At 41.8% G+C, this 27415-nt stretch overlaps 1 protein-coding gene across 2 annotated transcripts in view; it reads left to right on the top strand.

The window, feature by feature from the left end:
* Positions 1-27415, top strand: part of MAP4K5 (mitogen-activated protein kinase kinase kinase kinase 5) — a 72531-nt gene that overhangs the window by 13262 nt on the left and 31854 nt on the right. For both annotated transcript variants that reach the window (XM_040602452.1, XM_040602453.1), the window contains exons 3-7: positions 10062-10119; positions 23577-23667; positions 24814-24878; positions 26039-26094; positions 27349-27396. In XM_040602452.1, the coding sequence (XP_040458386.1) occupies positions 10062-10119; positions 23577-23667; positions 24814-24878; positions 26039-26094; positions 27349-27396 (318 nt within the window). The remainder of the gene's footprint in view (positions 1-10061; positions 10120-23576; positions 23668-24813; positions 24879-26038; positions 26095-27348; positions 27397-27415) is intronic.

Genomic DNA, 27415 nt, shown 5'->3' with positions numbered 1-27415 from the left:
AGGTTTTTCTACTTAAATCTAGTTTTTCACCTGCACCTCTCTAGATTGTATCAAATAAATTAAATAAAGTAAGAATAAGGAGTCAATATAGATTTGTCCCCTCGATTTAGAAGGCTTGGTACTACAGAAGAGCCTGTGTGTGACGTGAAAAGGGTTTGCCCAAACACCGTAGTTTGAAGTGAGCTTGCACACACAGCTCAGTTACAGCATAAAGTATTGCAATTCTAGGCAATACTTCACTAAACCAAACAAAAAGCCCAGCAAAATGCATACTTAGATATTTTGTTCTGACTAATCTGAAAGCATGTGCAAAAGTGTTTCTGGTGTTTTAGGAAGTTGCATGCAGAGAGTGATGGTATAAGGGTTGCAATCTCAGAATTGCAGTTTCTTCAGCTCTTTGAAATGCCAGCAGTGGTTCCTCAGATCTGCCTTTCTGAAGAGACACCTCTTATTGCGTGTTAGTTTACAGTTAAAAAGCAAAGTAGTAAAAAAATTTCTTTGGTATCAAAAAAATGAAATGATGGTCTTAAATTCTTTAATGCAATACAAGTGGCTTGATTTAAGGGGGAGCAATAAATTTCCTTCAGAAACTTTTCTCCCTGCCTAGAAAGCCAGATTTATTTTTGTTTCAGTGAAAAGGTGTAGATACTTTTCTTCAAATATTTTGGTTGACACATCTCTTAGTTCTTTCATCTCTGTGGAGTAAATAAGTTTCCCTGCAGCTCATAAAACATGTGATCTTTTAATGTTACTTGGATTTGTACTCCATAATACTGTGAGTTTTTTCCTATGTCATGGTCTATGCATTCAATACAGGAAAAAATAAAACTGTTTTACATTTATTTTTCCTATTTTTTGGTGAATAAACACTTTTAAAATCCATCTTGGTTCGTAGTTTAATAATATGGTTGAATATCTTTTTTTTGTCTCCTTTTTTTTTCCCCTCCTTTCTCCTATTTTATACCCTGGCCAGTAAAGCTCTTAGGCATCTGCTCAATTTTAAGTATGTTAGCAGTTTCATGGGCATTCTTTGATTTGTATGATCTTATGATATGTTCAGAAATATGTATTATTCCTCAGGAAAGTGAGCTGTTTCTGGTAGCTTTTCAAATCAATCTAATGCATATAGAAGTAACTTGGAAAAAGTTCTTTTCTGTTTTGGTTTTTGCTAGTGGTCTGCTCCAGCAGATTCAAAATTGGGCCTTTTTTGGTTCTTTTTTTTTTTTTTTTTTTTTTCTTCTCATGTGGTATTTGTTTGTATCTTTTGTGCTGCATTAGTTGCTAAATAATACTTTTGTGGTCAGGGTCTGTTTCTAGCTTTAGCTTTTCAGTTTTGGAAAGATGATGCCAAATATTTTGTGAAGGATGATCTGCCAAGAAAATTTCATAGGAGAATAACCAGTCTCTACTTGGAAGCTTATAGTTGACTGCTGCTGTTACTTTTTTCCCCCCTAAATAAATTTTGTTAAGATGTATGCTGATTTTTGCTTTGTTATTACTGTTATCTTTATTGCCATAGGTCTTTGTCCTTAGTAGTTATTGCTAGGAATGAGAATTAAACGTTTTAGTGGCTGGTGAGATCTGTAAAGCCACTTTGCTATACAAATCCTTAGGCTGTTTTTCTGTGCTGGAATGAAAGGAGTTGGGCGACCATCGTTAATGAGCTTTAAATCCTTGTTGCTTGAGTTAATTGGCCTTGACTAAGAAAGTGTCTGAAGTCTGTGAGTGAAAGGTAGGTTCCCCTCCTCCCAGCTTGCTTTGCAAGAGATACACTATCTAAATTTCACCAACTGCTGGTAAAAGTCAATATATTTAAGCCTTATTTGCATCACAGCTGTGCTTAGGAGTGCCAGTCACAGATCTTACTGCATTGGGTTTCAGGTTTTAATGTGGAATTTATTTTAAACCTTGTTATTTTGTGTATTCTGGGTGGTTCTCCTTCAGTAAGGGAAATTGCAAGTGCTGTGAATGTGGAAATAGGGAGTGACAGCTGTGAGGCTTGCCTCCTGCTTTGTACTGTTTCATGTTCCTCCGCTGAAGGACGAGGAGTGGCAGTCTCCATCAGGAGAGCACCCACAAAATCAATATTTGTCTTTGTACGTTATTCAGCTCTAATATCCAAAGTGATGGCTTGTTTAGTAGTGCCAGTGCCATGTAAACTAGCTGACACAAGAAATTCAGAAATACATATACAAAGTAAAATTAGCACATAAAATTAGAATCTTTATTATTGGTCTATCCTGAAAAGTAGTAGTGGTGATGGTTGTAAGAGATAGTTCTCTTTTAGTGTACTGAATCTATAAAGTCTCTGTTAGGGAAATGGTTTGTGAAAGCCTCTGTGCCTTTTGCTATGAAGGAGCCTGGTACTGCTCTCCATCTCAGAAATCCATCTGGAAGATCGTGGGGTGAGCAATCCCTCTGGGTCTTTCTGCCCTTCTAAAAGAGAAACAGCCATGAAAATTAGAAATTGCTGTTAGGTGTCTTTTTCCAGCAGCAAAGACATGTGCTTCACATGTGAGCTGCTCTGGCACACCTTGGGTGATAAGCAGAGCATTGTGAGGACTTGAAATGGGAGGGACGGTTGTTTCTGTCTGGCTCAAATCTCAGACCATTCAGTAAGATTTGCATTAATATTTGACAGATTTGTCCCTTTTTTTTTTTTCTTTTAAAATGTATCTTTTATTCCTCCTTCTACATTTTTAATCCATCCATTAGATGTTCCCACATGAAGAAAAATGTGTTCAGCATTTGTTATGGAGACACTCCCAGCACTGAGCAGGAGGGCCTCTATTCTGTCTGGTACTCTGTTTAGGTTTTCTTAGATTTGGGCTGTGGGGAATTTTGGTTTGGCTTTGCTTATTTTGTTTCATATAAAAGAAAAGAGGGGGTGGCCACTGCCACCCCCCACCTGCAGTAATTGCACCTGTATGGGTTCAGTACATGCACCCATCTAGGAGTAAGATACAGCAGAATGCAGGAGGAGGTACATGAGTCATATACCACTTCTGTGAGTCTTCTGAGGGTGCTTGCGGGGTGTGCTGCCTGGTATTGGGACAGCTACCAGCATGCTCTCTACTCAGGCTAAAACTGTAAAGCAATAATGGGAGCTACTGGTTTTGGCTGGAGCCCAGGCGGAGGAGCTCTGCAGCCTGTGCAGGTGATTCTCCCACTTGTGCACCGTTCTGACACCAAGGTCTGGATCTGCTCTGAGCAAACAGCAGCTTTGTACTCTTTCTCTGAGCAGGGTGCTGATCAGGTGAGCGTTTCACAAGGTCACGTTCAGCGATGAGCCTGTTCATCAGAACTGGCCTTTCTGCTTGGGTTAATCTTTACCTGCAAATTTGCAAGGAACTTTTTTCTCAGAGCTTCCGGAGAGTTTAGTTTCTTTTACAAAAGTGCTTTCCTAATACACAAGACTGCAAAAAGTAGCAGCATCCTGTTGTGAAGGGTAGCAATTCTAGGCTCACACAATGGGGATTAACTCTTGTTGCTTTTAAGATAGGTTTTCTGAGATGCTTTCTAGCTACATACTGACTTTTTATGAATTTCCGGCTCTACAGTCTGGCTGTTAAACTCAGCTGGTAAAGGGATGGTGTTTCAGACATACAAGCTGCTCCTTTCTATTCATTAGGAGTATGTCCAGCATTGCTGTTCTTTACATTAGCTGCCTGCTACTTTTCCAGCTGTGTTTACAAAGCATTTTTTAAAACTGACTGATTTATGTAAATAATAAGAGTAAGCAAAATTATATAGTTAATTGTGGTAAACACTAGGAATGCTTATTTGAACTTTTGCATTAGGATGTAATTCAAATTCTGTTACAGAACAGCAGATTGCCATCCATAGAGATCAAATTCTTTTCTAACACATCACCCACTGCTTGCTTGAGGGATAAATGGTAAACTGGTTGGATCAGAAACTTAATTCAGCCTGGCAGTTCCTGTTGGATTTCTTAATACTGCCTCTTGGGTACTGATTTTTATGGATTTTTTTGTGTGTGTTCACAAAAAACCCAAGCAAATTATGACCCCCCCCACCCCCAACTTCTGGCTGTGTTAGAGGCTCCCTGAGGACTTGCTGTCCTTCATGGCAGTCTCTGTTGAGGCTGCAGCGTATCAGGAGAGCTCAGGATCCCAGAGCTGGTCTTGAGGGTTTCTCCTTGTGTGCTGGGAACAGCAGTGAGGAATCAGGGGCCTCATCTGAGAAATAAGTCCTTCCTTCACAGAAAAGTCTAATCTCTATACGTGACCAGTTTGAGAGTAGGTTAAAAAAATTGAAGCAGAGTTACATACCAGAATGTGGCATGTCCATGGGAGCGTTTGTTTTGTATGGGAGAGGGATGCTGCAGCATGAAGTGAAATCCAAATTCTCATGTAGAAAAGCTCACGGCTGAAGTGCTGCTGAAGGATCTGGTGGTTGTGCCAAGCTGTCACAGTTGCTTGATTAAGTTTTACTCCACAGATGGGCTGCTTGTTGTGGCATCTTCAAGATCCCGTCCCATGTTTCAAGGTCTCAGTGACCCCACCTTCTGGCATGTATATAAGCAGTACTCATAGTTTGTTCAGGTATCCTGTATCAGGTGTCTTTTTTTATTGCCCTAACACCTGTAATATTTCGGCTTTTTTTTTTTTTAATCACAACTCAAATACCTGCTGTGCTTCCTGTGTGTAAGAAAGGAATCTGTTTTCATGGATTTAGAGCAGCCCAGGTGAGAGACATTTCTTTGGGTCACCTTAGTTGGCTGAGAGCTCTAGGCAGTGGTAGGTATGAATTCAGAGAAAGGGGTAGGTGAATTCAAGTGTCTGTTTGATGATACTGGGAGATATGAAAAGAACAGTGCAGCATAATGGGAATTGCAAAACTGCATAAAGCAGGTTAAGAGTTATAAAGTGTAAGAGGTCAGAAACTAGAAAGCAGATAAGAAATTTCTATTTCCATCACTGTGCAGGAGGTCAAGGTGCCTTTTGAAGGTATCTGCAGTAACTGGGAAGAAAGCAGGCAGTATTTGGGACAGCAAAATGTCATGGCCACTGATGAGTGAAGCTTGGCAAGGAATGAATAAGATGGGGATGCATGGGAGGGTTGCCACAGGAGCTGCAGTTATGATTAGATTAAATGAAGACAGGGTCAAACAGCCAGCTCTTCTGGTGAATTGAGCTGTTGATCCAAGGCTGGAGATCAGACAACAGCCTTGGGGCAAGAAAGGGATTTCAGCAGGAAGATCAAAAATACTAATTTGGAGGCTTGAGAATGATATCGCTGTCTGAATCTTCCCCTTCTCTTCCTCAGTGTTGAAGAAGAAAGTGGCTGGACAAGGAGAGTGAGCACATAAACTTGCATTCAGATGTCCAAGTGAAATGTTTTACCATCTCACACAGCTTCGTACTGTGGACCCCCTAGGGTGGAACTGTTTGGCTTGCACTTTTAATAAATAAACCAAAACTGCAGAGTGCAGAACTGGTTCTGAAACCAGATTTCTGTGTTATTTCTGGTCATTAGCTACAGAAAGTGTCCTACCCAGAATGTGCTTTCTCATCTGCATTGTTTGGGTGTGTGGTGGGAAGTATCACACACCGGGATTGCTGCAGGTGTCATGTTGGGTTCCACTGTCCCACAACAGCTTTTTCATGCAGTTCTGAGAACAAAGTTAAGCCTTGGTGGGAAAACCCAGTATGTTTTTGGTGTACAATACCATAAAACTCTCAGCTCCCCAAAACCCCAGTCCTACTAATAGCACACCTCTCACTTTGGAGCGTGGCATTGGGGTACACCGCTGATGTTGTGCCTAGGTTGGAAGAACGTGTGTTGCTCCTGGACTGACAACCTAACACAGGCTCTTCTGCAGCTAGTCCTTGTCACAGCAAGCACTGTGCAGATCCTGATTCCTTTGCTGGGAGAGTGCACCAGGAGTGTGCCACCATTTGCTTGCTCTGCTCTTAACCACTTTCTGAGACATTTGCTGTTTGAGACTGGACCATGGGTTTAAAGGAACCCTTAATCTGCTTTGGTACAACTGCGTGTATGCTTTAGGGAATCTGGGTTGCATTGGCTGGTTCTGATGTACGCTGGGGAAAAAAAGGTGTAGTGATTATTGTGCTGTCACATTAAACTAGTGACATGTAATCTCCTAGGTTGCTACAACTATGTAGTGGGATATTAAAAAAAAAAAAAAGGAATACTTGTGATTTATTTGAAACACAAACTGTGTGATGTTCTGTAATATTAGTAGCTAGCTGCTAAAATACTCTTGAAAGAGCTCTGCTCAGTGGGATGCTGTCACTCATCCTGTAGCAGGTTGTAGGACAGCTGAGGACTGAAAGACTACTACCTAGCTCCTCTTTCACAGTAAATATACTCTGGATATGACACTGAGCAAAATAACTTTGTGTGGCTCACCTCATTCAGATAGACCCTTGTTCTGGTCCTGTTCTTGTGTAGGTCAAGTTTTCTGTTGGAGCTTTGCAATCCTTCTGCCAAAATCTTACAGTTTTAATTTCTGTTTGGAGTAATCTGGAACATAATTTTTAGTTTTGAGTCTCATTAAATGAAATTAAGATCAATACTAACAGACTGTAAAAGCTTTCAGGGAAATCTTACAGCAAGTCCCCTGATCTGTCAGGGAAGTTGGGCTCTGCTTCTGTCATGTGGGAACTGGACCATGTTGCTGATGGGGATGTGGACTCAGCACAGCAAGCTGAGTTCTTAGGAGACTTCCTTACGTATTGAAGGAATCAAGGCCAGCAGAATTTAAGACAATAAGAAATCTAACAGGCTTTATCTTTCATTAGATTGAAATATTAGAAATAATAGAATTTGAAGAGATCTAATAGAAATATTAGAATTTGAAGTTCATGCTATCAGGGTCACCTTTGTGTGATAAAAGCATGTAAATGATAACTTGCTATGTCAGTAATAGCTCATGAGATACTGAACAGCAGTTACATTTGTTAATTGGCAGCTTTGGATTATTTGGCATGCAGGAGAGAGCAGCTCCCCTGGTCTCTGGTTGGTTTCAGCTAATTCTGAATTAAGACTTGAAATACTGAGGAAATTTCAGGGGATGGGTAGGAGGCAGATATTTTGCTGTTGAGCTTTAAAAATGTAAATAACATGACTAGGAGAACTGTAATTTCTTCCCTTAACTTCAGTTCCGCCGCCTCCTCCAGTGAAGAAGTATATCAATAAGACAATTGATGATCATTAGCTCTAATTCTTTACATCATGGAAATGATGGTTAACATATTTTTGTTAAATATAATTTGTAGCAAAATTTCAGGTTTGCTTCATAAAGTCAACAATGTTGATATAGTGCATTCCTGTCCATGACTTCCTTGATGCTACACAGTCCTTTTAAAAAAAAACTTAGAATGATGCAAACTGTGGGTCACCCAGAGGCAGTCAGTCGAGAATTTCTTTAACATGTCTCAAAATGATTTGAGCAATCCTTGTTTGACAGTTTTCATATCTAGGTGTGTACCATGGAGAACCAGGTTTTAGCCCTCACCTTATTACATTTTTAAATGATGTGCAAGACAACAGTAATTCATTATTGATTGAGTTTTCAGCTGACAGAAAGATGTGGAAGAGAAAAGTTTAAAAAAACAAGAGTGTCAGCAGAGAGAGATGTGTATATACCCGTGTAAAGCTGGTGCAACCCAAGATGAAGGTACAAAAGCCGTCAGTCCTGTTTGCGGACAGGTGACATCTCTTGGGAAAGCAGTCTGGGTAATTTGCTGCATACTTGCAATGCGACTGTCTAGACTGAAGATCTAACACAATTCTTGTATATGAGCATCCAAACAAGGATATTGAGGATCAGAGGATGCTCAGTGCTTTTGGTGCTGGCACAAAAGGAGGTAAGTAGCATATGTGTCTTGGTGTCATCAACTTGAGAATGTGTTCAGTTGGATGATTAAACTGTAGGACTGGAAAATCGGTCTTAGGGTGAGTGGCTCAGACAACTTGATGCATTTAGTTCATAAATACCAGCCCTTTGTTGGAGAGCTTTCCATTCCAGCAGACAAACTATGGTGGTCGAAACCCAAGATAGCCCATGTCCAGGCTATAGATTATATGCAAAAATTTAATGCTGACACTGGATAGCAGCAGGACACAATTTGGTGAATATGTATGGCCCATCATGTGTGAGAGCTGAGAGCCAGTAATTGCAGTGATCTCCTCTGGCCTGAACCTTCAAGTCCCTGCCAAGCAGTCTGCGTACCGAAGACCTTTGGCAGGCTACATCCATTCCTTCAAACTTCAGCATAACAGTAGCAGTGGCAGCTATTGCTTATATGGAAAAGGAATATCTGTAAGGAATATGATCTTTTTTTTTTGCACTTCAGAAATGAAGCAGATCTTCTGGAAATCTTCATGCAATCTCCTTTATCTGAACAGCTTAGTGCTTGTGGATAGAAGCGTGGATAATGGAGGTTCCCTGGCTTCACCCAGACAGACTGTCCTTGGTCTCTTACAGAAATGTCTGTGTTTCATAATGCTATTTTTAGGTGTAGCAGTACAAGAGAGGTCCTAGTCCGTTGTCCATGCTTTGATGCATGCTCCTTCTGGATGTTGTAGGATACTAATGATTTTGCTGTGGTCTAAAAACACCTCTGGTAGGAAGGTACTTCAAAAAGTGGTAAAGGTTTCCTTTGTGGTTAGCAGATAACTATCTGTTTCTGTGTTTAGTGATTTGGTCTGTTGGCTTCAGATGTTTGGTTCTGTTGTACTGTTGTTTAGGTTCTCTTTAACTTTAGTTGAGTCACATTTGTGTCCTTTTGCATTTTGAACACCCATCTCTTGGCTGAGTCCTACAGGACTTGGAAAGGCCAGTTATTGGTGGTTTGGTGGAGTTTTTCTTTTTGTGTGGTTTGGTGGGGATTTTTTGCCTGGCTGGAAAGCCTTTCCTCATTTGGAATTTTGACTTAAGTGTTGACAAAACTGAAGAGTTCATCTTTCAAGTTCTTGTTGTACTTGTTACATTAAGACTTCTTGTCCATACGCAGGAGTGTTTTGTTCTGTAGTGGCTTCCTTCAGTTCAGTCCACAGGGGCAAATTTGTTTTGCATCATCATCTTAAGTAACTGCTAAACTGATTCCACCTACCCCAGTTTTCCCTCTATTTTCTGTAATCTACTTCTTAACCAGATTTCATATGCTCAGAAGACTGCATGTTTGTTAGGGTAAGAATGAAACAGTTGGGCTTAGACTCCTGTAACTTTTGGATGACTGGCAGAAGGGGAATGCCACAGTGCCTAATTGGATTAGGTTGTATGTCAAAAATAATATGGTTTAGCTCTGGTGATGGTGCCCAAGTGGTTTAGAGCTCATTTTACTAGAGTTAAAAGTGTTAATGAAATCCCCTCTTAAAACTTTCTGTATCTGAGGTTCCTGTAACATGATCCTCCAGTACTGAATTCTCACTGTGAAGTTTACAGTGTACCTGGAGGACAGTTCTGTAGGGGTTTAATTGGAGGTTCCCGCCCTCCTCCTCCTTCTGAGGGTCATGGGGACCACTCGCCTCTGTCAGGATCTGCTGGAAGGAGTTTGTTTTCACAGTTGAGTCACAGCTGCCTGTGAACAACTTGCATCTGCTGTATCTGCAGCGCTTCTCCCTGCCACTCCACGAATCGGTTCCGCTTTCAGAGCACGCTGAGGTTTAGCACCATGACATGGGTAGTTGAGCCCTGCATGCTCAGTGCTGACAGGCCGTGTTGCAGCACGGTACTTTTGTACCACCCCAGCGAGCGTGGATGGCAGAAACGACTCTGTTTCAACAACCCTTAAAAATGGTGTTTGAGAGGCATGAGCTCTCATTTGCTGGCAGATAGCTGGATTTTTTTAATTGTTGAAAGGAACTGCCAGTAATGCTTCACAACTCCCAGCTCAGTTGAAGCTGTGCTAATACCAAAACCAGATAATCCTCACCCAGGTTGCTCTCAACGAATTGCATTGTGCCATATTTGTAACACATGACATTGTAGCTTATCTTCTCACAGTTTGTAAGACTGTGTGAGATGTCTTTACAATATAATTAAGTATGTCTTAACTCTCTTATTTCAGGCTAGAAATCTTCATACAGGAGAACTGGCTGCTGTAAAAATAATCAAGTTAGAGCCTGGTAAGTTTGGCATTCTTTCCTGTATTTTTGAATTGCATTTTCATTTTTTCCATATGTTTATTTTCACACGGCTGTGAAGCTCCAGACAAAAGAAGTGTTTGGGTTTTTCTGTAGTTTCAGCGGTTAGCTGACAGGAAGCACTGCAGGATGTACCATTACTTCTGACTATGTCCTGTTCACTATTTCCTTGTTTGTTCTTATCTGCCTTATCGATTGTGGCATAAAAAGATGTTGCAGTTACAGCGTGTTGTTAGTACAAAGAGAAGATTAAGGACAGATGGTAAACCGTGAGCTCTGAGACAGTAGGGAGCTGGTAGTCTGTGTGAGTTGAAAGGGGGAAGGGACCAGGAAATGATGCAGATGACCGCTAAAGGTGCACTGGGAAAAAGAGCTCAGTGCTTTTTAGTGTATAGTCTTTTTTTCTAACCTGTGCTGAGGGAGGAGGACGGCTCCTTTCCCTGTGCGTTTTCTGCCACTCCTTAAAACAAGAGATGTGGGAGAAGTTTGCTTGCTGCCCAAAGGATTTGCTGAGCTGAAACCTAATCTGAGTCCTGCATAGAGAGCTGAAATCTGAAATTGTGTCCTGAGTGGAAATGAGGAGAGGAGCTTTTTATCTCCTCAGTCATAACTCAGTCCCACCTGAGGATCTTGTATTTATTTGAAGAAGTAATCTCTCCTTACTTTGTCACTGGCATACCTTTCAAACCCCTCCTTAGCATAGTCCTTTTATGTGTCTCTACCGTGTTTGTCTCTCTGGGGTTGCCTTTTGCCTGAACTGCTGCGCTGTGTCTGTACTGCTGCACTGTGTCTGTTCAGGTTCCTGGCTCTCTGGGACAGGGGCTGGGGGGGCAGAGGGGGGCTCCTCCTGTGTGTGGGTGCTTATCCACTGCTTGTGGACTGACACCTGTAGCCTATGAAGCAATTAAGGGACCCTAAGGAAGTGGTAGGATTTATGCAGACACAGCGAGATAGCTTCCGTGACTGGAGTGCTGCAGGGAATAAATACAGGCTCTTTAGGCAGGAAAAATGGAGGAGAAATCTGGAAAGACAAGGTGAGGTAGGAGGGGCTAGCAGAACAGAGTGAGTTTTAGTTTGGGGACAAGAAGGCTGAAGAAGCATCTAACCACCATCCTCTGTGGTGGACTGACCGAGGAGCTGGAGCCAGACTGTTCTCCAGAGTGCCCAGCAAAGGGGGGGTGGGAGCCAGCTGGCACGTTCTGCACCGAGGGAGAGCCCAGCTGGATGTGGGGAAAATTCTTTGCAAGGAGGGCATTTGTGTTCTAGGGCAGGGCTCAGGGAGGTGATGGGTTCTCTGTCCTGGAAGATTTTCTGAAGTTGACTGGGCAAGGCCTTGAGCAACGTGACCTGACTGCGGTTAGCCCAGCTTGGAGCAGAAGGGTGGACCAGACATCTCTGGAGGTCCCTGCCAACACATCTTCCGTGATTCAAGGTTTTGACGACCAGCACTGAAATGTCTCCAGTCCCTGAACGTCAGTATCTATTTGTGACTGTATGTGTTAAAAGACTGTAATTTTGATGGGGAGCTCACAGCATCAGTACATTGCTGGCAAGTGAAGTGGATGCGCTGTCTTCCTCTTCCTTGCTTAGGAAAGTAGGTTGTCTCATTTGCTTGCCATTTCTTGGTTCTGTTCAGTTGCTCGGCTTAAGAGGCGTTGTGGGTTCTTAAACACGAAGGGTTTGCTAATGTCTGTAGGTCCCTGATAAACGGAGAGGCTGCTGCCCTCGTTTCTCTTGGTCTCCAAATGTGCATTGCTCCAAATGCTCCCTGACAAGCCTGAAAGGTGGCTCTGCCCATCCTGCTGTGGTATTCTGTAGTTCCTCCAGCTTTCTATTCAATCGAGGCTAGCAGAACTTTTCAAATTCTGTGGTGCTTACCTAAGACATCTGACCAGCTCCCTTCCCAGAGAACTCTGTGACCAGTGATATAGGTAGTGATTAGAGTCAGTCTTAGAAACTAAATGTTTAAAAATTTTTATTTTAGCCATATGAATAAAGGTTGAGAGAAGACTGTTTCTAAATAGCAGTATGTTCATTTTTCATAAAAGTTTAGCATCGTCCAGCTGACTTCTAGGCCAGCTAATTTTTTCCAGCTTATCTGTTAGCCTTGAATAATAATAATTTTCAAACCTTTGACAGGAGGATCAATGCTTAATGTCATGTTTCTCACCCAATATTTCTTGGTTGTGAAATCCCAGATGAAGACTTTAAGGGAAAAATGATTATGTCTTTACAGCTGGGATTTTTTGTCTTTCCAAAAAATCCTTAATGTTTGTTAAGGTAACAGTCTTGCATGGAATCTCTCAATTTTTTTTTTATTTTTTTTTTTTTTTTTGCTATTTCAGCCATTTTGAAATGGTCAAGCAACTATGCCTGTATTTGAGTTAATTCACCAAAGTAGTTTTTACCAAAATAAATACGGGGTGTGGGGGAAAAGGGCTGGGAACACTTCTAAATTAGAGTGCTTTGGTGGTTTTATCCCACCCCTTGTTTTCTTCCTCTCGAGCTAGGTTAGCAGGGGGACTGAAGTGTTGGTTATAAAGTGGGAGAGGAAGGCAGCAGGAGCCCCCACCTGTCACAGGGTTAGAGAATATAGAAGAGTTCAGACCCATCTTTGTCTTATTTACAATGAAGACCAGCAGTTGCGCCTCCCTCCTTATGGGATGTTGGTTTTCCTACTGACCTGTAAGGCATTCTGAAGCAGTTTTAAGGATTTCTGCAGAAACTTTTCATATACATTTTGCTTTTAGTATAAATTAAATGTGAATTGATTTAGACAGCACATGAAGAGTGACTGTTTTGCTTGGTGTTCAGGGTGATGGCTAGTCTTTTTTGTAAAGTAATCACGAAAAAATCAGTTTGGGCTTTCCCACATCTAAGTATGTTATCCTGTGGACTGCTTGATACAAGATTTCCCATGAACCTAACTTTTCATTTCAAAGTGATTTATTGGGGTTTTTTAACAGTTGAAAGTTCCTGAAATCTGAACATTTTTTTCAGTTTGAAAAATTTGAGAAATTCCAGTGAATAAATGAAAAGTTCTTGATTCTTTAGCTTTTCTTTTCCTTCCTTCTTGAAGTTTTCACTGAAGTGTACCTGTGCAGATAAGCAAGCAAAGAGCAGGCTGGCTGTGCTGCTGGAACCATTGCTTTTGCTGCAGCTCTCATCTTCTAGAGTCAGCAAGGTCTTCTGCAGATCAGCTTCATGTGCACAACACAGTTCAGATGTCAGTGGCTGTGGCTCAGTCCCTATTTCATAAATAAATTTCATAAATTTCAGAACCTGCTTACTTGCATCAGAATTATCGTATGACCTAGAGAGTGGTGGTTGGTGAGCAAAACCTCGGTACGGCCTTAATTCCCACCAGCATGACCTCTACAAGCCCTTTGGACTCCTTTAGCGGTCCTGAGCTATTTGATCTCGTTAGGGGGTAACCTCTTTGGAGCAGAAATGCCTGTTGCCCTGTGTTTATTTGATGTGGTGCACAGTGTGGGTTTTCCTCTTGTTTGGGGATTGTTTTTATGAACTGAAGGGCATCACACAGCAATGGGCAGGATAGTTCTCTTGACCCTGCATGCTTCATCCCAGCCGCATGCTTCATCCCAGCCCCATGCTACTGTGTTCCTTGTAGCAGGGTGCGCATTTGGGTGAAAGCAGGTGATGGGAGAGAGCTGGCAGCAGATTTGGAGGCAATGGGTGCTGCCAGCGGATGGCAGGCTCCAACCAACAAGGAAATGTCATTTTCTCTGCAAGATCTGTGAAGCTCCTCATTTTATTAAGCTGTGTTCATATAGGTGCAAAGAGCAACTGTACAAATCTGCATGAGAGAAAAACACGTGAAAGACTATGAAATACAAAGATCCCATCTATGACTGAGAGCTTTTTCTGAGCCAGAAGTCTCTGGAGGCGGGGAGGGTGTTTGGGGGTAGCATCCCTGTGTGGTTTGTTTTTAAATACTTCCATGGCTGCCTTTGTTGGAGATGGGATGCAGGGCTGAAGGGCCCCGTACCTCACTCAGTGCAGGGTTAATTTTTAATTCTAGCTGGTTCTACGATTGACTTAACTGTGCAGCCAAAGAGACGTTTTTGAAGGCTGAAGGAAGAAGCAGGGTGGAAGGGCTCAGAGGGGAAGGTAAAACTGCTGCCTTTGGGTGACTGTGACTACTAACCTTTCCTTAGCAAACCATGGCTGCTTTTATGTACATGGATTGCAGTGATAAGACTAATTAGGTGATGTTAAATGCAGTGGAAACCACATCAGGGATCCCTCAGCCCGTGTCGGGCAGTGTGTGAAATGCTGTGGCCAGTGTTTGGGGCAATGGCTTGGGAGAGCGAACCACCACTGGCTTTATCTCCCAGCAGGTCTATGGTGTGGGACATCAGTGCCTCAATGACAGAAAAAGGACAATATTAACCTGTTGCTAATGGAGTGAGTGACTTCCTTGAGCATTCTTGCTGCACCTGATTGAAATGAAGTAGTTCTGGTTTTATTGTGAATTTGAAGAAACACTCTGAAAACTGAAGCAGAGGCAGAATCCTCTTACCATTAGAGCTGAGGGTAGAGCAGGAATAGTCGGAGGCTGAGCAGCCCCTGCCTTTGCTTGGTGCTGCTTAAGCACTACGGTGAAAAATGCAAGGCTCTGGCCCAAAGTTGCCACTACAGAGAACCCCATTTTAATTAGCACTGATGAGTATATCTTATGTTTCATTATCTTGTTGATCTGACTTGCCACAGGCAAGCAATTTCTTCTAGTTTGTTTGGGATTTTGTTTGTGTGTTGTTGGACTTTTTTAAAAATACATCTTTTAAATGTTCCCAACCTGATCTCCATCAATAGCATGTACACCCACAGCCTCCTGGCAGAGATCTTGCTGGGGGTTTGCTTTGTTTTTAAGGAGGGTTCACAGCATTTGTTTACTTATTTATTTTTCTTTCTCTGGGGTGTTTACTGCCTCTGCAGGGTAGCTGGACTGTGCAGCAGCTTAATGTCTTTGCAAGAAGACATGGCTGATGAAAATCTTCCAGATTTTAAGGAGGAAAAAAAAAAAGTCAGCTGCTCCCCACTTCAACATTCTGACTGACTTCTAAGAGTTTTTAATAGTTTTGTAAGACTTTACTTGCAGAGCACCACCAATTCCTGGGCCATGCTAGTGTCAGAAGCTATTTCAGCTAGCTGTGGAGGTCCCTTGGGAAGAGCAGTCCTTCTGAGCACCAGCCTGAGCTCCTGTCAGGCCGTAGGGCACAACTAAGAAAAAGACTGGTAATACATTTTCTAAGTTAATTGCCAGAGAAATAGGCTTGTGAATTATATGCAGCATCTTCTGGAGAGGAGGAGGTGGTGGCTCATAGATGGAAATTAATTAGCAGATAGAAAAATAAGAGCTCAAAACTCAACACTTGGTTAATACATAGATGAGGGAATTGGGAGCAGAAGACAAGAGACGCTGAAGCAAAGAACTCCCCAGAGAAGGTGAGGAATGTGTTGAATTAATGCTGCAAGGAACTGCATGCAGTAAGACAGTAGTGTTTGGGGAGACCTAGCAGAACTGCTGACATGGCGGGTGGGATTGGATTGTGATTTGTGTTACTGCCTCATCTACTGCAGGTAGTGAGTAGGTTGGTGGGCGAAGAGGCTCCAGGTTACAGCTGAGACCCCAACAGGAATACGTATTTTATTTTCTCTGCTGTTACCTTCCTTTGTCTTGTCTCCAGACAAAGGAAATAAACTCTTTACATAGAAGGTAACTGTCAGTAATTTATTTGAATTTTTGGGCAGTACACTAGATCTGCTACCACAGTTACTTAAGCAGTGCTGCTAGAATCAAAATAGACAGTGTTTTTCCCTTTTTTTGGCATAGACTTTGGAGAGCATTAGGCAAAAGTATTATGGCACGCTAATGACATTTCCCAGCATTCACTGAGTACAAATGCTTCAAATAATTTGGGAGCCAATTCTATTTCAGAAACTAATCCAACTGTACTCAGCAGCGTAGAAGCCAAAACCATCTGAAACACTAAAGCCACTTCCTTCTATGGGTTTAGCAGATGAATTGAGAGGGGAGTCAATACAAAGAGGTAACTATTTGCCAGCGTAGTTTTCTGCCACAGAACTTTCTCCCTGGGAAAACATAACAAAATATTTTAAAATGTACTAATGTCCATTTTTAATGCTACTGTAAGGATCAATAGTGCCCTCAGAAACCTTCGATACTCAGAGGGCTGGCGGTGATTTGTTGTGCTCTGTGCTTTTTGCAGGGTTACAGAAGAATCTCATTTTTGCGTTTGCATTTTGCGTCCAACGTTTGTGTTTTCTGTGTGAGATTCCTGTAAAGGGCAGAAGTATCCAGTGACCTGTTTCAGGTTGAATCTTAAACTGGAGGTGGAACTATTCTAGGGGTTTTGTACGAAGGCAAATAGTCATGCAAAGGTGTGCAGGATTGTGCTGGGTACATTCAAAGGCAGGTCTGTTTTTTGTTAAACTTGTTTTCTATCTCATGGCTCAGATGCAGAGATTCATATTCCACATAGGAACACAGCCGCGGGGCTGGGTCAACCTGCAATGAGGGACTGCCCCTTCTGGACCACGGCTGCTGCACAGCAGAGCTGCACTGTACTCCAGGGCACTTTGGGGACTGAAGAAGGGCACTGCGGCACTGCAGCCTTATTCTCTGTTTCATAAATACCCTAGAGATGATATGAGCTATGCAGATGAACAAGCCTGAGGCTTATTTAAACTAAGCCTGCAGGGATTGAACTGGTGTTGGCAGCATCTGGGGTTGAAGAAATATGGAAATAACTTGTCAATACTGCTTACACCTTCACTGCCTTGTGGTGTGTAACCTGGTTGGGCTTGGGATTGTGTCCTTTGTGCATGACAGTTTAAATAAACACGGGCTTTACATGCGGAGCAGCAGCTGGTCAAGCACTACCTGAAGTCCTTGCTTCTGATGCCTATGCTCCTTTGCTGGCTGTCACCTCCTGTGGCATCGGGCTGGCATCACCATAAGCCCAGGGGACACTGACACAGTTTTCTTGGGAGAGGTGGGTGTGCAGCTCATCACACTGCCACTGCATCTGTCTAGGAATTACCCAGGGCTGAACGCCTGAGTTCCCAACTGTGCCAGAGCCATTAAAGCCTGGACATAGCCTGCTTGTGCTGTGCCACGTCCGGAGTGGTACTGCCGCAGACTTGCACAGCTGCTCAGCCTGCCTTTGGGAGCGTACACAGAGCAAAACAGAGACAGCATGGTCTGCTAATGTAGAGTGCCCAGCATTTTAATTATATTTAACTTTGCAAATTCTGGTCTAATTTTACTTTGCATACTTACAGTGCATTTACAATCTGCTATTTTTCCTTCAGAAATGTACATATCCAGAGCAGGTGAGCTCATGTTTCCATGTAGTGTAACCTTTCACTTACAACACAGAGTTTCTTGGATGAAGAAGGTCAGCTGAAGGGGTTGTGGTAGGGGAAGGAGTAGGGAAGAAGCTGAAAGATCACAGTTTAGTTGGAAGGTCATGCAGAGTGTGGCAGTTGAGGTGAAGGCAGGTTGCAAAAGGGTGAATTAGGAGGACACATCATCTGACAAAATACACAAAGAAAACCAGCAGTAGTGAGATAGCAGTGGTGGGAAGGGAGAGTAAAGATGGGATTGTGAAAGGCTGAGATGTACAACAGTGAGTAGGTAAGGCAAGGAGGAAAGGAGATGGAAGTGTTAAGAGATAGGCATATAGATTATATGTTGACATGGCTGCTTATAAAAAGGATCCAAACAGGACAGAAGAGAACGTACACAGGGAAATTGCTTCTGCTGTTAGACCAGTCACTCCAAACACTTACTGTAGAGCTCATGCTGCTGTGGCAGCACATTGCCATCAGTAATATTTTATATCGGTGGAGAGATAATCAGTAGCATCAGTGGTTAGCAGTTGGCAGTAAAATTTGCTGGTGGAAACATCATTGTTTCCAAATAGCTGTTTCCTGCCTGGAATCAAGTTTCTGAGCTTCAAGTTTGGGGAATTTAAATTCTTTCTGTCAGACTGCAGGTTTCCTTGAATCCTGAGAAAAGAGAGGTATGGATAAAACAGCTTGGATGCTTGAGTGCAGTTTAAATTATTCCTCTTCTTAAAGACAAGAAACTTTAGAAAAGGATTGTTCCCAGTTCTCAAAACAGTTGGTAAAGAGGTCTGTAGGGTGGTGAAGAAAGCGGGAGTTTTGTGTCAAAGCTACAGGATAAGGATGCCACAGTAATGCCTTGCATTCTGTCAGTTGTAGTGAGTGTCAGGCTATCTAAATGGAGGTTGGAAAATCTCAGGAGTTAAACTTAGTGAGGTTAATGGGGAAAGACCGGCAGCAAAACTCCAGTCTTAGCAAAAGCGTGCGTTTTGGGAGAGCCACCCCTTTCATCAGCAGAGACTGAACGCTCATGAGGGTTAGGAAAGTGGCTTGGAGTGAGTGGTTGCGAACTGGTGAGCATGGGGATGTCTGGAAGTCAAGGCAGAGGAGCTGATGACCCGTGGGTATTGCTTGACTGTGGAGTTTGTATACTGGGGCCAATAGTTTCTGCAAAGGTGTCACTCCCTTGGGGCTTTCTCCTCATTCGGGAACTCAGGTTGTTGAAATAAAAAACATTTAAGGAGCGGTCCCAGCAGAGGCAATAGGTGCTTCTGCTAACTCAGGCGGGTGGCTCTCAGGCAAGTTGTACGAATGCAGTGAGCGTGTAGGCTTGTCAGCAGTGGTGTGACCCTGCTCTTCATCCTTCAGCATCCTGTACAGCAGTGTCCACCTGTTCCCTTTGCTGAACAGCATCTCACATCTAAATAACAGATGTTAATTATAGTGTTAAAAATCCCCAGTCTGCAAAGTGTTTACATTGAAGCTCCCCAGAGAGGCTTGGAGGACAGGCTTTGGAGCACACGTCGCACCTCCTGCCAGGCAGCCTGATGTGTCCGCTCAGCATGCTGGGGCCCGTGAGGACTGTGTGTAGAGGGTACTCGCTTGGGGCAGCAGTGCTGGCAGGCTGGCTGGCACCCTGAAGATCTGGCCTCTTAGGAAGTGCTTCTGTGCCAAGACACCGTGCATGTCTGAATGCTGTCAGTTTTCTCCTCCCAGTTGCGTGCAAGCCCAGGACACTGCCTGCCCGCCCACCCCTCCCTCTGTTCCTGCACAGTATCAGCCCTGTGATGTAGCACTGAAGAAATGAAAATAAACCCATTTAAAACAGCAACTATTAATTTCTCCCCTGAGGAGGCTTTTGAACAGTTTCACAGCTGACCCAGGAAGAGTTGCGGCTGGTGGCCCTGGGTCTTTTTGTAGGATGGGACCACTCGAACCAGGCAGTGGAGGACATGAAAATATGACGAGGAATAAGCTTGCTTAAAAACCATCAAGGTGAGGCATGCTGAGAGGATCTAACAGCGCTCTGTAATAGGCAGTAGAGCCATCAGAGCCTTCCCATGCTGCAGAGAAGGGCGCATGTGGGACCAGAATACACATGCTCTCCATCTAGGACAACTTGGCAAGACATCAATGCATGCCAGTTCCATGTAGGTGAGAAATGGTGTCTGCAAAGTAGAATAATTCACTACTGTTAATGTGTTTTCTCAACGGTCTCCCTTTTAAATACAGATTTATCATTAATTTACCAGGCCTTACCTTGCTTAGCATCTGAAATCTGATCCAGTCGCATCACTTGGTGATAGGGCTGCAATTTCCAGCAGCCTCCTCCCTGCCAGCTGTGTTGGAGAACAAGCAGCTGGTTGTGCCAAGCAGCGCAGCCTCAGCTGTGGGCTGTGATCGGAGGAGAATATTCCATTGTGATGCTCTATTGTCCGATGTGTCTCACTGCAGAGGTAAAATTACATAATAGTAGCAAGCTGCAGTGACTCACTGCACTGCTGGTGTGATTTACGGCAGCTCCCTAAACAATGTTTTTTGCTCAGCATGCCACATAACCCATAATTGCAAACATGTGAGTAGACAAAAAGTACATTTTTCCAATTCCATGTTATTTAGCATCAAGCAGTCTCTGATGACTAAAACAGATGAAAATCTCTTTGTATGACTATATTGTCACCTTTGATCTAATTCCTTTTATATCTTGCTGTCTCCCTCTCGATGAAGTATTTTTTACAAATTCTTTGTCTTACTGTCGTCTTTTTTTTTTTTTTTTTTTTATGCTATCCAAGCATATTTAATTTTTGCCCTATTCCAGTGTCTCTTGCCAAGATTAATACTCCAGCTGCCTGGAAACTCTGAATTCCTTTGTTTTGAATTCATTCTTGTTGTCTTTGAACGACTATACATCTTCTCTCCTATCTCTGTGTCTGATCTTTCAGAATCATTTTCTACATATTTTAGCCAAGCTTTTCTCATGGATACTTCTCATCTTTCCATCTGTTTGCTACTTTTCGATCAGCTCCCTATCTGTATTCAGCCTGCACCCCCCTTTCCTCTTATTTTTCTGTAGGTAACCCCATTTCTTGCATAGATTCTTCGTTTTTTAATTGCAGATCAAGAGGTCATCTTTTCTGGCTCCCTCTACTACAGGCAGGATAGCTTAATTCACTCCTGATGGGTGCTTGTTCTGTGCTTTCTTCATGTTTTTTCACTGGTGGGAAATTTCATAGCTTCCCAATCCTTCGAGTTCAGTACTGTGATGTTACTCCAGTGGGAAAAGCTTTTCATCTGTACAGAGAATGTAGGTTAAGGCAATTTAAGTCCATTGCTAATTGTCCTATCTTAAAACTGGAGAATGGATTATCCCTTCTGATATCTTTTATGTGCATGAAGGTTATCTTTTCTACTGTCAGTCTTTTTTCTAGCCCAAATCACCATATTTCCTTCAATTTTTCCCTATTAGTCACGGTTCCTAGAACTGACAGTGCTGTTGCTTGACACTAGGCAGCCCAATCAACATGCTATCAACAGGCAATTCGAGCTGCTGTGTGCAAGTTTTTGCTGCTACAGGGATGCTTCTTGGTCACAATTTTCACGTGAGGGTATTCAGTTGTTCTTGAAATGCTGTTCCGATGTATCAAAGATTGATTTGAAGGTGGCAGTTAAAGAAGAGGGCAGACTGTTTGGCATTAGATACTCTGAACTCCTGGACAGCTGGTAGTGTTTGAGAAAGACACTATCTTCTTTGGGGTGGGGTGGGAGGCTTTTGCCTTCAAACTTGCTTAGTTAACTTCCTTGAAAAACTTCTGCGATTTTAAAATGCTCTAGTGAGTTATCTGTGAGCATTCAACAATTTCCCATAGGAAGTTTGTCAGAGAAATGGGAGGAATGAATCCATCTGATTCAAACTCAAAAATCCTTTGTTCATAGTAATTATTTATAGGCAGGGTATGTGAACTCAAGCAAAGTTGTAGCTGAAGGGTAATCTATAAAGCAAGCACAGTGTGAAGTCTGTGCTAAATTTATGGAAATAATGTTGCCTTTTCTTTTTTTCATTATTAAAAAAAAAATACTACCTAGGCTTAAAAAAGTTCTTGTCATTTGAAACTTGTCTACTAAAGTTTTCCTGCCCTGATTGAGGGGTTTCTCTGTACAATTCAACTTCAAGACGCCCTTCGGGATTTACTGATCAGTCAGGGATGTGTTCATACCTTTGTATTTTAGTTATTAGTATTTAGTTATTTTCTTAAGTAAAAGTCAGGTAATCATTGAGACATGAAGGTTGTCATAATTTGGAAATCGTTATATCAAATTGGCATTTCTTTTGCTGTATCTGTAAACATCTACCATGTACCGGTGTGTGAATGGAGAGCGGGGTTTCCAAAGGGATTGTATATGCCGGGGGGGCTGTACCCCGGTACTGGCTGCAGTGGGACCTGTGGCCACCAGTCACACCGTTGCTTGGGGAAGTGGCTTCAAAGCACAGCGAATAAAACTATCTGTTTTTAAAGAGGTTATTAAGAATATTAGCTATTTAAATAAGAGTTATTAGTTATTTAAATAAGAATAATAGCTGTCACTTGTTAAATAAACATGTGAAGAATCCAATGAGAATTTACGGCTGTGCTTGAGACCTCTTGGACTTGTCAAAAATCTTATAAGTCAAGGGGAGCAGTACATGTTTTCTGGGTTGTACATTCCCGATTTTGAAAGTAGGAGATAACTTTTACCAGTGAAACTTTAAACAAAAGTAAACATACAAAGCAGTCTTTTCCTTGAAAGAACACAGTAGCTACCGCGTTGTCTGGAGCAGCATTTTATCTAAAACCTGAAACAGTTTTCTAAATTCTAGTCTTTCATGTCTTATGAGCTGTTACAGTTTTGTTCATGCCAAAGGAAAAATAAAGGTAATAACATCATTGGAGCATGGCAGCCTCCCTCTGAAGAGCAGCATTGCAAAGATCAGCCTGCTGGGTCATCCTAGTCGTGTGTCTGCTTTGTGATCTCACACACACACAAATATTTATTTATTTGTTTATTTATTAAAATGTGTTATTTGACTTGTCACTGCTGGTGTTCAGGCTGATCCTCCAGAGCCAGCTGATCCTCTGTTTACAAATTCTGTGAATGGATTTAATAAAAGTATACCAGTGTTTTTCCTAGCTCTCAGATATTTTAGTTTGCTTCACTGCATCTAGAAAATTATTTTTTTTAATTTATGACAGCTTTTACCCTTTTAGATTAAAGTGGTGGAAACATGCCAGGGACTTGCTCTGGTCATAATATATTTTGCAATAGATTTTTTTTTTTTTTTTTGGGGCAAAGGATATTTAGGATATGCAGATGTGCTTATGTAGCTGTCCTTGTCCAAAAATGCACTCATGACAGGGTAGTCCATGTTGAGGACTCTGTGCTTCTCTTCTGAGTCAGCAGTGGCTGTGTGGGCGTACAGGCCATATGCTCAATCAGAGTTGTTTTGAAATGAAACACTTTTAATAAAGAGCCTGTGGTATATGATCTCTTCTGGTTTCAGGCAGGGGACTCTGGAATCAGCTTGCAGCAATTTTTCGGTTGCTGCAACCCATGTGCTGTGAGCACTGTGTCCCAGTAAAGCCAGCTTAGCTCCAGCAGGGGCTGTCTGATGGCTCTACAGGTGCTGCTATACAGAAAACCGCTCCTGCACATTCTCATGTGCTCCTGTCCCTCTGTGGGATCGCTTTGCTGCTTCTTCAGAGCAGTCCCGGTGTTTGCTGAGCTGTCCTAACTGATGGATCATGTTCAGGCCACCGGGCCAGCCCTTCTCTGTTGGTCTTCAAGAAATATTGTGCCTCGTGCAACAGATATAATAAAGAATGCAAACTGAAACGATGGTGTATGTAGATAACGGTTGCAGAACCAGCTGGCGTGCTAGAAAACCCTCATGAAGGGCTTAGCAACTCTCCAGGCCAATGTCTTGTTTTTACGAGTTGTTTGACTACCTTCAGAGCTTTTTGAGTGTTCAGTTGTGTGTGATGTAACTGTGGCTGCTTCCTGTTTTTCAGGAGATGACTTTTCATTGATACAGCAAGAAATATATATGGTTAAAGAATGCAAACACTGCAACATAGTCGCCTATTTTGGGAGCTATCTCAGGTAAACCCCATTTTTATACCTGCATTTCTGCTGGTTCTTTCCTAAAACGATGCTCAGTCTAGTTAAGTACTTATATTCTTTCTCAATGTTCTTCTTTAGGTTGAAGTCCCTTTGGTTCCCAGTTAGCTTTTTTTCTTTTTTTTTAAAAAAGTGACTAATACTTTGTTTTCTCTGCTGGCCAAAAGACTGGAATATTTTTATCACTAGGAAGAGAAACTTTTCCCCTAGAGACTCTTGCAACATATCCAATCCTACTCACTTGCTTGTCAGAATTTTAAAATTTTATCAGATGTAATATAAAACTATCTTGTTATTTATCTAGAGCATAATTGCTTTTAGATTTTTTTATTTAATGGTAGTCATGTGTGCTGTGGAAGTATAGCCAGCAAGTTGTAGGAGCAAACACTAAATGGGCTGCTGGTAATAACATTTTTCATAGTTCTGGTGTAACAGATGCGATGTACTGAGAGGCAGAAACAAGGTGATGCCAGCTGGCTGCATCTTCAAGTGCACACGTTAAATGTTATACAGAAAGTTGGGGAATATTGTCCGTTTTTGTGGAACTTCGCCATTTATCAGTTGGTTCTGTGGGGATATATATCACTACTTCGCCTGCTTGGTCTTTTTCTACAAGGCTTCATCTTGAGATTTCTTGGAGATCTGCATTTTTTAAATAATCTATACAACCCAAATGGACTTTAGCTGGAACAAAATGGCTAAATTTCTAAATCCCCAGTGCCCCTTTTGGAGGCCATGAAGAGTTTTTTAGATATAATTAGGTAATTTCAATGTAAGATCAGAACTGTGGGTTTAGTGTGTTGTCTAGTGTAATTTTGCTGATAGCAGATGAACATCGGGTGTTTCTTCAGCATGTGGTCTGTTGCAGTTAGGAGGTCAGTTACAAGTAACGCCTTTTAGGTTTGATAATGTTTAAAGACTTCTCAGTGGTGACTTTGGTGTAAAATTTTCATTTTGATAAGTGAGAAATTATATTGAGGTCATTAATAACATGTAAAATGTGTAACTGCTAGTCGTGTATCAGAGTGTGATCAAGACCAATAGGAATTAAGTTAAATAATCATTAACTCTGTTCTGTATACAGATCAATCAGCTTCTGATGCCTGTGTTTTAACTTTCTTTTGATAGCCGTGAGAAGCTGTGGATATGCATGGAATACTGCGGTGGGGGATCCCTCCAAGATATATACCATGGTACTGTGAAACTTTCTTTTAACGTTTGTACCTTTTGGAAGCTTTCTGCAAAGAAGAAAAATAAATAATAAGCAAACTAATGGGGTTGGTACTGGCCACGCACTGCACATGTTTTTTTCTTAGGGCACAAACAGTGTTTTTTAGTAACAGTTGACAAGTTTTGTTGAGAGCACATTTCAAATATGGTGACAGTCATTTTGGGCTAATACCCTGGCAGTCTAGTGCGGAACATGCTTTATTTTTGTAATCATCACACTGTTGTTCTCCACAGTGCTTAGAGGACTGACCCAAAGAGCTTGAGTTACTGCAGTGGAGAGCTCTTCAGTAACTGCAGTTGCTGTACACTGGGAGCTCACCTGCATCTTCGCTTCTCTCAGCCAGTGCCTCTCAACGCCATGCGCAGAAGCAGGTTATCTGCTTTCTGAAGGGGTGGAAAAAAGTTCACAACCAGAAATCACACTAATTGGATATTGAGACTATGCATGGTGTGAGGAGGCAGTTTTCACCGGGAAATACTCAAATTTGATATTTAAAGGGTAAAAATTACTTCTATTCCTGTTCCTGTGCAATAGCATACTGCTCTGTTATTATTATTTTCCCCTCTGAAGTTTCACCTAGAGCTGTTGATTATGTTGAAGGATTTGTTGGAAAAGCAGTTCTGGGGACTTGCTCTGCCTTTAAATGGTAACGTGGAGTTTTTGAATACCAGAGCTCTTTCTGCTTTATTTTTCAGCCAGTTAGTACAAATAGCTTTAAAACAATTCCAAGTCCCATAAGCCCCTAGTATAGAACATTACCATTTCTAATACCAAAAATTAGCAGAAGTCACTGTTGTTTTTTACCTTCCTCAGAATACAGCATATTACATTACTGCAAAATCACTTGTAAGATGATAATTGGATTTCTGTGGAAACAGATTTTCTTCTCTCTGTGGGTATTGTCTTCTGTTACTGTGCTGTTGGTTTGTTTGGGGTTTTTTTACAGAAAGCCTTTCTGTAAAGGAAGCAAACAAAACCTTCTTTTCAGCTCAATGTAAAATACAGTTGATGTAAAATCAGTCTTTTAACTTTTGCATGGAGATGCTGCTTTTTGGCTGCTTCACAGTGTTATTTATGTGTTGTGTTTTGTGGACTTACACTTTTTAAAATCTTTGTTTTCAGTAACAGGACCTCTCTCAGAGTTACAAATTGCATATGTGTGCAGAGAAACTTTACAGGTACTGTACTAGTTCAGGTATACGATAAAGTCTTTGCTCCATGTATAGAAAGTAGATACCAAAGATGATTTAAAAAAGCTCTACAGTACTATCACATTTGAAGCATTGGGAATCTAGCTAAAACCAATTAACCACGGTTAATCTTAGTTTCCATATTGTAAATAAAAATCAGCAAGAAATGCTGTAATACAAGTAATGTAGTTCAAATGTTAGCTTAAAATCATTGTCAGAACAGTGCTGCTTCTGTGCTGTCATTTACAAAGGAATGTACGCAAGAGTAGATGTCTCTGTGGATCCCGCTGCAAGACCAAAATACTGAACCTCAGTCCTGCTCCTTTTTCTTCAGTGAGCCTGTTGGTTTCAGGGAAGCAGTGGAAGAAAGATCTGTGCAGGTTGTGACCACAGTGTTGTCTGGGCTCTTTTCATCCATTGTTCTAACACAGTTCAGTGCAGCTGTTGTTTAGGATGAATTTTTTAATCTCTTTGCAGAAAACAGATAATACCTAGTAAGCAGGGTAAGTAGCTAAGGAATGGAGAGAGAGGGGGGTGGGGTGGGTGGGAAAAGGCATATTTTAAACTGCCCGCTTGATCTGTGGCAGTAAATTATAATAATTTGTAGAGGAAAAACACTGCAACCAGATGACTAAAATTCCCTTTGACTTTTTGATTGCTAATAACTGTAGAAATACAAGATAAGATGATGCAGGCAGCTTGTTTCTTAAAGGAACTTTTCTTTCCCTGCTCTGTGTATCCATGGTTATGTGAGAGAATCGTGGGGATGAGCACCTTTCCCTGAAGCTGTGGCTGAACTGGTCACTGCCAGAAGCAGGGGTGTAAACCAGTGAACTAATCTGCTTGGCAGTTCTGTTCCTGATCTCTGCTGCAGAAACTTGTATTGCTGGAAGGACAGCTTAAAGGCTAAACACCTGCTTGTTGAAACCTTCAGGACTTCAAAAATATAGTTAATTTTAGTAAAGGGAAAAGGTGATGTATCTTGAGGTTTGTTTTGAAAATACACGTAGATCTATGTAAAATGTTACACCATGATTGGTTTAAGTGAGTCTTCATGTGTGTTGGCTGGAGCTGGGAGAGATGAGGAACAGAATTCAGTGTACCTCTTCTCTGTGAATCTCAAATTTCTCCACTTTCAAATAAAATACATTGAGTAATTTAAATTTATGAAATGGAATTGGCTTTGTAGTGTAGTGTGTTAACAAAGAGAAAAATGACATGTTGTGTCTCTCTTATTTCCAGGGTCTTGCTTATTTGCATGTGAAGGGCAAAATGCATAGAGATATAAAGGTAACTTGGAACTCTGAGA

This window comes from Falco naumanni, chromosome 7 (assembly GCF_017639655.2).
Source record: "Falco naumanni isolate bFalNau1 chromosome 7, bFalNau1.pat, whole genome shotgun sequence".
Lineage (NCBI taxonomy): Eukaryota > Metazoa > Chordata > Aves > Falconiformes > Falconidae > Falco > Falco naumanni.
The sequence above is the reverse complement of the archived record's forward strand: the minus strand, read 5'-3'. Positions and strand labels throughout refer to the sequence as shown.